General features: G+C 47.9%; 1 protein-coding gene across 4 annotated transcripts in view; it reads right to left on the reverse strand.

Annotated features, from left to right (window-relative positions):
* Positions 1-12,487, reverse strand: part of OPHN1 (oligophrenin 1) — a 63,060-nt gene that overhangs the window by 2,719 nt on the left and 47,854 nt on the right. For 3 of the 4 annotated variants that reach the window (XM_061445592.1, XM_061445590.1, XM_061445593.1), the window contains 7 exons: positions 12,265-12,349; positions 11,814-11,872; positions 10,277-10,382; positions 8,730-8,889; positions 4,559-4,706; positions 2,094-2,393; positions 493-658 (listed from right to left, as the gene is read on the reverse strand). In XM_061445592.1, the coding sequence (XP_061301576.1) occupies positions 493-658; positions 2,094-2,393; positions 4,559-4,706; positions 8,730-8,889; positions 10,277-10,382; positions 11,814-11,872; positions 12,265-12,349 (1,024 nt within the window). The remainder of the gene's footprint in view (positions 1-492; positions 659-2,093; positions 2,394-4,558; positions 4,707-8,729; positions 8,890-10,276; positions 10,383-11,813; positions 11,873-12,264; positions 12,350-12,487) is intronic. The other variant, XM_061445591.1, reaches the window with a different exon arrangement.

Below are 12,487 nucleotides of genomic sequence, written 5' to 3' on the forward strand. Positions count from 1 at the left end.
CAAGCTGGATCTTGTCCTTCCCAGGGAAGCATCTCCTTTGAGAGGCTTGCTCAGAGTCAGGCAGAGAGGGATTTTCCAGCTTCACCACAGGAGAGAAGGTGATGGTCCAAAGCTCAGTCCCAGGGCTGTACTTGAGAAGGTTCAGAGCTTTGTTTTTGCTGCATGTGCTTGTCTTTGCTGTGACCATGGCTCCCCTCCCAGGTTGTGCCCTCTGCACAGCTTTCCAACGTGTCATTCAGACTGCACTCGCATGGGTGTTGGAGGGGATGTCCACAGGCTCCAGCTATTGTACATCACCAGCACTGGAAACCACTGTGGTATTTCTTGTCCTCCTCTCCTAAAATTGCCATTAAGTGATGCCAGCTTCTACTCCTGCTGCCTGGGCTGATCTCATCCCCCTGCATGTTCCCCAAGCCCACTGGGGTCGGCAGCTCCCTTGGGCTGAGCTGCCCACCCCAGGTACCACACGCTCACCAGGGGCTGCTGACTTACACAGATGAAGGCATCTCTTCTGCTGTTCCCCCTATCAGATCTGGCCTCTGCTCCAGCTTTGGAGGGACAGGAGTCCTGCATGGTGGATCTGGAGGTCTCACCGGGGGACGCATTATCACGGGCTTATCGCCATGGGATCGTGGCTTAGGGACACCGTCGCACTCCCCTGCAAGTTTGAAGTTTACGAACACTGAGTATGAAGCTTTGGTAGAGGGCTAGATGTTTATGTAGAGGCATTAAACAAGGTAGCGGGCTTAATTCTGTCTGTCTATCTGTCTGCCCCAACACCATCACTCTGATAGTGGCTAATAGCCAGAATTTAGGGAAAGAGTCCCAGAAAAAGGCAGTTCCCATTCTGCCTGCCCCAGTACAGCCTTCCTGGCACTAGAAAGAGGGCCTGATGCTGAACCTTGTGATGACAAACTTGATACAGTTGCTGATTGCAAAGATGATATTGCCTGGGAATGACAAGCTTTCTTAATCAAAACCTGTGCAGTGCTGCTCTTCAGAAGCAAGAGGAACAGCACAAATTGCTGATCCCTGCAGTCCAGGGCCGCTGCTCCCCTGAGTTTTTATCTCAGACAGTGGCACTACCTGTCCTCTCCCCCAGCCTTCTGTTCTGCTCGCAGGAGCTCCTGCCTCAATGCTTGTCTTCCCCAAGATTCAGCCAACCCCGTTATTCACTTCACCCTTGGAGACTTTCAAGGGTTAAGCAAAAAAGGAATAAATGTCACCCCTGGTGACCCAACACCTTCCCTCCAGTGCCTGAGTATTTTATAAAGCTCAGCACCAAATACCTGCTGTTACGGCAATGTGTGCTGTCCTGCAGACAGCTCCCCGGTGTCTCTATAAAGCTTATTAGAATACAAATAATAAGTATTTGTATTTAACACCAATGGGTGAATCATGAAAATAAACATTCCCAGTAAGGCCTCAATAAACCAGAAACTGCGTCACAGGCAGCCTGACAGACACAGCCCTTAGAAATTAAAATGTGAAAGTGACTTTTGCCATTTTCCTCATCCTGCTGAGGAAAGCACTGGCAATCCAGAGTGCTTATAGCTAGTTAGACTGGATACAAACTGCTTTGGGTTTAATGGTCTTTATATCACCATTTGAGCCTCAATTTTATGAGTCCACTGAGCTAGGTTGAGCTTAGCACAAGAGCCTCAGCTACTGTACAGAAAGCCTGACTTCATCTGATGCTGGTGGCATCTAATGGGCTCAGCAGGGATGGCACAGCACCAGCACCAGCACCAGCTCTGAAGGCTGCCTCGAAACCTGCCAGCAGCTGCATCCGCAGTAAGCAACACAACAAAGGTACCCACTGTCTGGAATCAACTAGGACAAGCCAGGAGGCCAAGACCTGATCAAACCCTGGGGCTGTGGGGCCTGTGCCCACATCTCAAGCTGTTCCTGTGCCCCGATCCCTCTTGCTGAGCTACATCAAGAGGACTCAAGGTGAGAAGCCCCCCACACGCCCTGGTCAATCCAGCGCATGATGTGCAATGGGGAAGGCTGGTTTGGGTGCCTCGAGATTTCCCCAGGAGAACGGCATCCCTTGTGCCTTGCCTCAGCTAGGACCACAGCCCCAGGCTCACCCTCTCTGCCGCATATTCCTGGTCGGGGAGCAGGTCTCTTGGCCTGGAGTGTGGAGGTCTTCAGGGCAGGGCTGGCCACCACGCCGTTGGCTGCCTTACTGGCCGACTTCACTCCTCCATCCTGCAGCCTGGCCACCATCTTCCCCACCTCTGCCTCGGCACGCGGGTAAGGCCGGCCCTCGGTAGGGGAACGCCCCGGCTCATCTCCCCCCAGCCGGGGGGCAGGCAGGCGGCTGCGGTGCAGTGGCTTGGGGACCTCCGTGCTGCTACTGCCATTGGGGGTCTGACTGTGCCGGTCTGCTGTGGAGCCAACAGGACAGACAGACACTGGGTTAGGAAGCAGCATGGAGGCATGGTGGTCTGCCCCAGAGCCACAAAGCTCCTGTGGTACCAAGGGACAAGCATGTGTGTGTGTGGGGATGGACAGACCCTCACCCTGAGTGAAACACAAACAGCGAGAGGCTCACGTGAATGCTGAGGCATGCAGAAAGCTGAAACAATATTACAGAATATACTTACGGGTTTCTTTTAAATTTCCAGTGCTCTTGCTCATGACAAGTTGTGTACCATGCTTTTACATCCCTCCAGAAATGATTCAACTCATCCCTTTTGCTGTGCTAGAGGCTCAGGCAGGGGATGCAGAAGCAGTGCTGTGAAACCAATGGCACCCTGCAGCCTTGGAGCATTAAATACTAATGCTTCTGCTCCCAGTTTGGAGAAACATTTAAATGTAAGGCCATCTCTCACTACATGAGCAGTCTTGTGATTTCCATGAGCAATCTGCATCAATCATGTTTTGCCAGTGCCAGAAAGTACACTTGTAGCATTAGGCCTAAAATATCATCAAAGCTCTGAAAACTGTAACAGAGGAAAAGACTTTGTCTCTGATGATGTGATCAAGGGCGCAGCATGCAACGACAACTACAGAAAATCAGGTGCAGAGAGAAGCATGGTGTGCCCTTCAATATGATAACAAGGGCCTCAGTATTTCCTTACAATCAAATGAATTTAACAGCTGAGTTGTACTTGGTCTAAAAAATACTATCACTGGGTCCTGAAGAAGTTCTTGCTCCAGATGTACAACCAGCAGGGGCAGAGCTGGCCCTGCCATTCCTCTCAGGACTGCCATGGTCTACTGGGACAGGGCTCCAGCAGCAAACAGCCTCCACTCATTCCACCACCCCTGCTCCTCGGCTGCATTTACGTCAGCGGTCGATGTTGGGACCAATCCTGTTCAACATCTTTGTCGCTGCCATGGACAGTGGGATTGAGTGCGCCCTCAGCAAGTTTGCCGATGACACCAAGCTGTGTGGTTCAGTTGATACCCTGGAGGGAAGGAATGGCATCCAGAGGGACCTTGACACGCTTCTGAGGTGGGCTGATGCCAACCTCATGGGGTTTAACCATGGCAAGTGCAAGGGCCTGCACCTGAGTCGGAGCAATCCCAGGCACAGCTACAGGTTGGGCAGAGAAGAGATTCAGAGCAGCCCAAGGAGAAGGATTTGAGGGTGCTGGTTGATGAGAAAATGAACATGAGCCGGCTTCAGTGTGCGCTCGCAGCCCAGAAAGCAACCGTATCCTGGGCTGCATCAAAAGGAGCGTGACCAGCAGGTCCAAGGAGGGGATCCTGCCCCTCTGCTCTGCTCTTGTGAGACCTCACCTGGAGCATTGTGTGCAGTTCTGGTGTCCTCAACATAAAAGGGACATGGAACTGCTGGAACAAGTCCAGAGGAGGCCACGAGGATGCTCAGGGGCTGGAGCAGCTCCTGTATGGAGACAGGCTGAGGAAGTTGGGGCTGTTCAGCCTGGAGAAGAGAAGGCTGCATGGAGACCTCATAGCAGCCTTCCAGTATCTGAAGGGGGCCTATAGGGATGCTGGGGAGGGACTCTTCATTAGGGACTGTAGTGACAGGACAAGGGGTGATGGGTTCAAACTTAAACAGGGGAAGTTTAGATTGGATATAAGGAGGAAATTCTTTCCTGTGAGGGTGGTGAGGCACTGGAATGGGTTGCCCAGGGAGGTTGGGTTGTGAATGCTCCATCCCTGGCAGTGTTCAAGACCAGGTTGGACGAGGCCTTGGGTGATATGATTTAGCGTAAGGTGTCCCTGCCCATGGCAGGGGGGCTGGAACTGGATGATCTTAAGGTCCCTTCCAACCCTAACTATTCTATGATTCTATGATTCTATGCATTTTTGCCTCTGAAGCAAAACCTCTTAGTTTAGCTAATGGAGAATGCTGCAAGTAATGGGGAAAAAAAGTTCCCAAGGAGTTTGAGTTGTGAGATGATGCAGCCTATGTGTGAGGGGTTTTTTGCTTTCTTTACTCACTGAACAACAAACCTCACTTCCCTTATGGCCTGGGAAGTGCAGTCCTGTGATTGATACCTCCATTGCTCTCTGAAAGGTGCTAAAAGAATCAGGAGGGATGAAAGGCAGTAAGGCACCAGTGAACAGCTGGACTGACCTCCACTTTCTTCCACAGAAGCACCGAAGAAGATGGGTCTTTCCCTCAGAGGACGTTTGGAAATGGTGATGGGTTTATGCCGCCGGGCAGCTACTCTTGGAGGAGGCACCGGTGGGGCCGTGGTGTCTTCTGGTGGGCCAGAGTAGATCTGTAAAGGCAGATACGTTTATATGGCCTGACCTGAAGGGGCTGGTGCTGCACCTCCAGCCAAAGGTCCGCCTGCCAGCACAGAGAGGGATGGTGGCCACCCTGGACACCTTCCCCATGTCCCCGTAGCTCCAGCAGTGCATGGTTCAGACCCCCCTCCCCAGCCAAGCATCATGCCATGCCGGGCAGCTCTCTGAGGACAGCACACCACACCAGGCACAAAGACCCAGCTCCTGCCTCGCAAGTGCCCACCCACTGCCTATGTCAAGGGCTGCCCCAATCCTCTCTGCTCTGCAGCACGCATAGAAGCGGTCTGTGGCTTGATTCAGCCCTGGCTGACCCCAGAGGGCTGGAGAAGCTGCTCCAAACCACACTGACCAGCCACAGCCCACAAGAACCTGGAAGGGCCCTCACACCCGTTTACTCCAGCCCTGTGAGTCTCTCTGGAGGGGGACAGACAGTGCCCACCAGCTGCCCTCAAAGGTCAGCAGCACCCAGGAGAGCCCCGGCTGCTGGGGCTGAAGCAGAGCCGGTGCTTTAGTCACAGATCCATACATGTGTCCCACTGTTGGCATTCCTCCAGTGAGGCTGCGTGCTCTGCACCTTGCACACCTCCTGCAGCACTGAACTAATGAATGCAGCAAAATCACCAATACAGACAAAATGTGTAGGAGCAAATTATCCTGGAAGAGAAGAAGGGAGCTTGGAAGCTGACAGTTTCTGAGAAACATCAAGATTTCCACATCAGTGAGGCGATACAATCTATGGAAAGCACCCAAACAAATTGGTTTAGATTTAATGCTAAAAACCCTTCAGCTCTTGGCTTACAATGAAGTGTGTGGCACTATGAAGTTATCTTGGATGAAATACTTGCATAAAAACAATGCTGCCAAGGAGTTTCATCTTTTTCTCACTGGTGCTACGGTACCTATTTGGTTGGGTTTAATTGTCAGTGCTTTTTTTAAGAGATGAAAAAGAATTAAGCTTCCAGGCAGTTTCCTGAAGATCTGAACCACCACATTAAAGACCAAACCCAACTGCTCTTGTGTTTTTCCCATGAATATTAACTGAATTTATATCAGGTTTAGAGTGAGTTACTACAGATGGGGTGGCATGAGTTGTTGAGACCAGAGGCTGCACAGTCCATCTTGGAAGAACGTGGAGCTGGTCCCTTCCTGCTGTCGGCAGGAGATGGCTCAAGTTCAGAGGACAAGCAGGGTTGCTGCTCTCTCAGTGCACGCTTTGTTGTGGAAGAACAATTTTATTATGTCACTTGTAAAGATTTTAAACTGCAGAAATTCAAGGTTCTGATTTGATTGAGCATGACATTTTTGTAACTCCAATTTAAAGCAAACTTTCTTCTCCCAGCCAAAAAGCAGTTCTGGGAAACCAAAATGGGGATGAGAGAGAAAAACACGACCCATTTTAACCTTCTTGATCTTGAAGACCAGGGACCTGGTGTACTGTGGTGAGGGTGGGCACTGGCCTCCTCACCTGGGGAAGGGCAGACCTGAACTGCACCCAGCCTGGTCTGCACAGGCTCCCCCTCAGCAGGCTCGGTACAAATACCAGATGCTGATAGTCAGGCTTCTCTCCTGACTTACTCTGCCTGAACAGAGGAGGAACAACACATCCAGGGCAAAGACCCAGCTGACCCCAAATGGGTCATTTCAGCTGCTTTTCTTTCCCTATTTGGTGACACATGGTGGCTGCTGATGCTTAATGCCAAGAGGGGCTCTGCCCTTTGCAGGGGTAGTACATTTTCTCGGCTCCAGAACACAAGGTCGGGTGCATTCCCCCTGCCTGGATTCAGAGGAATCTGCTGTGACAGAAACAGCTCATGATTTAAAAGCAGCAGCTCGTGTATTATTAAAATAGCAAATGATACCTGCAGCAGGGCCATTTTTTTCGAAACATCAACCTCAATCCTATATATTGACAAGAATCCAATATTGTTTTGTAAAGAAAAAGAGTAAGTACGTTCCTCAAGGATGGTTATAAAGATATCACAGAATGCTGCTTTCACAAGATGCTTTTCCACATCTGAAACCCGTGTTAAACCCCACTGCAAACTACTCTTTTTAAGATGTGGCTGCAGCCTCTGCTTTGCTTCTGCCTCCTAAATGAAAATCCAACTTAAAAAACTTGAAAGTACAAAGATACTGACAGATCCTCATATTCAGAAGGTTTGTACAGCGAAGAAGGTATTTCCAGAATCATCAACTTCTTTAATTTAACTGAAATATGAGCTGTGGAAACAATAATTACCCACAAAGACTTCACGAATAGTTACTTTGTCCTTAGAGTCTTCATATCACACCATATAAACCATATTCCCCTCTTCCTTCAGACTCATTTAAAGTGTTTGCTCATGTGTGAGCTGAAGACACTTTCAGCTGTGAAGCTGAACTTACAAGCTCAATCTAATAAATGTTACTAACTTAACCTTATCGTTGAAGAAATTAAAAGCAAGCAAAGAGGCATCTGGCTTAATTAAAGATTTAATTCCATCTCTTAGAGGTGGCAATATAGATGATGATGTGTTGACTCAGCCTGCACCGTGGCTGTACAAGAGGGAAGGCAGAGGCTCAGCTCTCAGCAAGTTGTGTGAGGATCCCAGCACACAAACAATTCACTGTTTTGCTGTGGGAACTTATTAAAAACATTAACAAAGATCTACAAAGAAACTGGCTTGTGTTTTCCATGAGTTTCTTGTGTGGATGCTCAAAAGTCTCTCCTAGTTCTTTCATCCCATTTATCTCATTTCAATCCTCAGCACCACAACCAAATCCCACACCAGCCATCTGGTCCTTGGTTGGTTGTTCCAAATCCACATCTCCTTTTGCAAGAACCTTGCTCTTTCAGTTTCAGCCTCCTCTTCCCAAAAAGGGAGCTTCACCTCTGTAGATGTGCTGCCCTGTCTGCTGAGAGCGCTACCCCAACCTCCTCACAACAAACAACATCCTTTAAAGGATGGCTTCAAACTTTCCCTACTCTAAGACATAAATGTTTGGACATTCTGTAAAGTATTACAAAAAGCTGAAGGACCAAACTCACTCCTTTGAACCTAGCATTGTTACCAGGAAAGAAATCTGGAATGCAAATCCTGCTCAAGTTTTTAAATCTTAACATACAGCTCTATCATCCTCCAGCCACCCTGAAAACCCAAAGTGATTGTATCAGATAGTACAAGGAGGAAGCACTAAAACAGGAGACAGCAGAAAACTCTGCTTTGCATCAGGAAACAAAACGCCACACAATAAAGCAGCTGTTGTCTATACTTAAGTCTTCAGCACCCACCACAGCACACTAAGCCAGGCTGTGCATTCAGGCAATGCTCTCACACAAAAATGTTTAGCAAAGGTCTCATGGAAGGCAAATGCTGCTGGAGCCTCACTGGGGTGCATTGCCCCATGCTGAGCACTGCCCCACACAACAGGACCTGCTCAAGTCTTTCTGATAGCTCCACCTCAGGCAGCAGCTCCTCTCCCCAGGACCTGTTGCCTGGATCTCAGGAGATCGTAGGCACTGCCGAGTTATTTTCATCAACCTTTCAATACTTGTCTGCTTTGGATTTTTCTCCCCTGTATTGCAGAGTGTCTCAACTTGGACTGTGCCTGTTGAAACCCGTTATGCGCAGTTCTAGCTCCTGTCTTCAGAAAAGGAAAGCATAAGGTCCTGAAATGTCCAGATATAGAACAGGTTTTGGGGGGTTTTTAGTTTGTTTGTTTGTTTTAGTTTGTTTTTTTTTAAGTAAAGATTCCTCTTATTTAAAAAGAAAAGATCCTAGACTCAGGGTTTCCTTCAGAACTAGCTAAAGGCAATAGCAGGAAACATACCTGCTACACTTTGTTTCCTTCTGAAGCGTTTCTGAACAGTGCATTACATAAAACCATCCCAGCCCCTAAGGAGACTCCAGAAGAAGGAGCCAGAGCTCTACATCGTTGCCACAGCAACAGCTTGCATGAACAGGATGGAGCAGCCAGGAGCTCTGTGGCGCTGCTCCCGGGACTGCTGCCTGTACCTTCCCGAAGTGCTCAATGAGGATCTCAACCACTATGTTTTGGAACTTGATGTTCATCATCGCTGCTACGGTGTCCTCCTGTGCACGCATGAGGGTAGGTCCAAATATCACCCCCATGTTAGACGGTGACATCAGGTTCTCTCGGCTGTGCTCACATATGCTGCAGAGAGGAGGAAAAGAAGGAATAGGGTTTAGTTTGGTTGGTTGGTCTATTTTTTTTCAAACAGATCTTACTCCAACCAATTAAAAAATGACACAGTAAGAATCAGTCGCTCAATTTTCTTCATTTTGTTTTAGGAGAATTTGTTTCCCAACCCTTCAGAGGCAAATCAAGTCTTTAGTTCTGACATGCACATTTGGCCAGGACAACAGTCTGGAAGAGCAACATGCTGACAGCACTTTTATTTGATCCTTTCCCATTCCCAGCTCCTCTGTTAGGTCTGCAATCAAAAGTCATCTGTGCAACATACACACAAATGGAGTAATTTAAATTGGAATATCCTATTTATCCAGAGCTGACTTTTGCTTTACTTTTCCTACTCTCTGAAGGAGAAGGGCTGAATGCAGGGAGCACACTTTGGAGTTTTGCAGTAAATCTCTACACAGCAACTTCTTCTCTGAGGGAACCACTGTTTTCACAGAGCAGAGCTCTCTCTGGCCAGGACTGTGAATACCTGCAGAGCAGCACCAATCACTGACTGAAATACTGACCACTTAGGTGAGTACTTCCTGTTTCCAGAAGTAGATCAAAGGAGAGAGACTCTGATGCTGACACGGAATGAATTCTGAGTTTAATTCTGGGTTTGCCCTGCAGCTCTGGTGTTAAAGAAGTTTCTGTCAGCATGAGAGGAGAGGGATCAGAATTTAAGCATAAACACTTGAATGAATAAACACAGCGACCACAAGCACAGTGTTAGCTTCATCAGACCGCAGCTCTGCCATTTACACCAGGTTTCTGAAAACCACACAAACATGGGCACAAAAGGCTGGAACCAGGATCCCCAGCCAGGTCTCCTTGCCCCAAAGACAAGGCATGGCACTGACAGCCAAGCACTTACCTTTGAGTTTCAGGTTGTGACAACCCCAGATCACTCCTGCTTATTTCTGAAACAGTCCCATTTGGAAAACAACTCCAAAAGTCCCAAGCAAGCCCTGTTATACAAAAGTCATTGATTCTGCAAGCCCTGGCCCTTTCTCACCTACACACAGATTCCTCCCTTGCTTTTGAGCTTGAGACCTAATGTTTGTATTAACAAGAGTGAGAGATAACAATTTATAGTTATGCTGTCAAAGGGTATTTTCACGCTAAAATAATTTCCTGCTTGGTGTGTGTCAGAAAGGGGATGAAAGTGGCAATTAGGAAGAAAAGCATCACTTAATGCAGCAGGCCTCAAAGGTAACCATGCCATCTGTGCAGTCCAAAAGTAAACTCCTAAAGGGACTGTGGTGGATACAATTTTGTAAAGCTGACACAGAAAAAAAAAGGGCTTGTTCTGCTGAATCCATTACTCCCCTTGCTCTGGCTTTAGAGAATAACTTCTGCTTACTTGACAAGATGCTGTATGAGGAGCTCTAACATCTCTCTGTTCTTGTCAGGTAGCTTATAGACCAGCGCATGAATGGCTCCCAGCCTGTAATCCAGGTTCTCAGATTCTGGAAAGGTAACACAAAAAAAAGTTTGTGCCCACCGCTTTCAAAGTAAGTACATAAGACAGATAAAGTCAAAACCAAAGAAAATCCATGGGAGCTGTTCTTTCTTCAGCATACAGCTGCTTGGCCAAACGCAGCAATAGGAGACAGAAAGAAAGTGCGATTACATAGCAACAGGGTAAATCATTGTGAGAAACAAAATGAAGTGGATAGTGGAAGAAACAAAACTTGAGAATGGAAGAAAAGAAGCCAGTGTGGCTGGGGAAACAGGCTGGGCATGGCTGGGACCTGCCCTTCGCACCCTCACCCCACACACCAGCACACCTGGGGAATGCACAGTCTTATCAGCCCAGAGAGCTGTGATGCTGAACAACATGGTAAAATGTCTTGCAGGGAAAAAAAATGAGTTCCTGACTCGAAGAGTTCACCCTTAGAAGCATCAATAATCAAGAAACAATAAAATACTCAGTATGAAAAGAGTAGTGTGGGATCTCAGTAGCTGGGAATCTTAATGGAGAGAGTTTCTGAGGGAGGGTAGAGAAGGGATTATGGTTTTGCACATACCCAGGCACCACTGGTTTAACCAGTAATGAAACTACTAAATCTTGGACTTGAGCATAACCAATAGTGGTGGAAAATTTTCCTTTCCAAGAAAGAGTGTTATTAATTCTCTAGAGGTCCAAGCTTAGGAGAGGTGGGCACTCTCCTACCTTCCTGGTGAGTTCAAGGAGGCATGGGGGTGCGAAGGATGCTTTAATCCAAAGTGTTTCCAAGTGTGCCATGAATTTCCAAACACCAGTACTCTCATGCTGAGGGAGATGACCAATTCCCTGTATCCCTCTAGTCTCCATCCCATCACACTGGCTCCAAAGATGCAACTAGTTCATAATTATTATGGCTTATTTGAAATGGCCATAACAACAGGACAGCCAAGGACTGGCCAGTTCCACACATACTACTTGGCTAACCTCTGTTAATAGTGGTAGTGGCTCAGTCCCAAGAGCTGCAGCAGAAAAATGTCTTTCATATACTGGTAGAAACTTTGGATTCCACATTCCAGGATAAATTTCACAACCTAAATGGTGAACCTATCTATCTGTATGGCAACAGCACATCCCATTCCCTCACAGGTTTTAAAGTAAATACATTAATACTATTGAGAAACAATTCTTCTGGGGCACTTGTGCTGATTTCATGTTAGTTGACATGCCCTGGCTCTCCCAACCCTCCACGAAACCCTGTTGGAGGGAAGAGCACTGCAACAACAGCGAAGGGAAGAAATACCACAGTTAAACGCTTGAAAGAGAGTTTCTACAGGGGAAAGTAGCCAGACACCCAGTGCTGGGCTGGCAGAGCTCTGTCAAATGACTTTGATGGACACTGGTCAGGGAGGGCAGGGCTAGGGACTGGCGGCAGGGCGGCGGCGGGACTTACTGGCAGCCAGGACCAACTCTTTGTGGAGCTTGTACGTCATGACGGGTTCTGACAGGTTCCTGCAATAACCAGAAAGAAAACAGCTCTGGCAGGGCAATGTGACCCACTCCTGACTGAGCCTGAAGGACCGACAGGCAAACCTGCTCACTGCCCAGCACCACCAGTTCCCCGTGGCATCTTGCCCCCAGGCACTATTATTTAAACAGCTTTCCCCATAGGACGGGGGGTTTCTACAACAGGCATATTTTTCAACTAAAAAAGAAAAACAACCAAAACAAACTCCTCCAAAACCAATTTAAAAAAAAAAATCCGTTCATCTTCCCAAAGCATTTGTCACTTCTCTACCCCTCCCAACAGCCAGGTGTTAACATCTGGCAGTTCACTCCGCTTTTCACCACATCAACCCCAAGTTCCTTTGCCAACTTGGGGCAGGTGAGACCTGCAGGACTACCTGAGATAAAACTTCAGTGAGCTGGTAATTGTCTTGATGTCCCAATCACCACTTTGGAGGTCCACATCCCCTGGACATTTTGGATCTGAGGGAAGAACAAAATGGCTTTAAAGTAAGGTCTGTCCTGAGGCTGTTAATAAATAGCATGTTTTCAGGGAGGGAATGCTTTTGAGACAAACGAAGCCACAGCATCACAGTAAGAAAACTGCTGATTCTCACAGCT

This window comes from Pezoporus flaviventris, unplaced genomic scaffold (genome assembly GCF_033815535.1).
Source record: "Pezoporus flaviventris isolate CSIRO_AGI_PZ_B2104156 unplaced genomic scaffold, CSIRO_AGI_Pfla_v1 ptg000005l, whole genome shotgun sequence".
In the NCBI taxonomy this organism is placed as follows: Eukaryota; Metazoa; Chordata; class Aves; order Psittaciformes; family Psittacidae; genus Pezoporus; species Pezoporus flaviventris.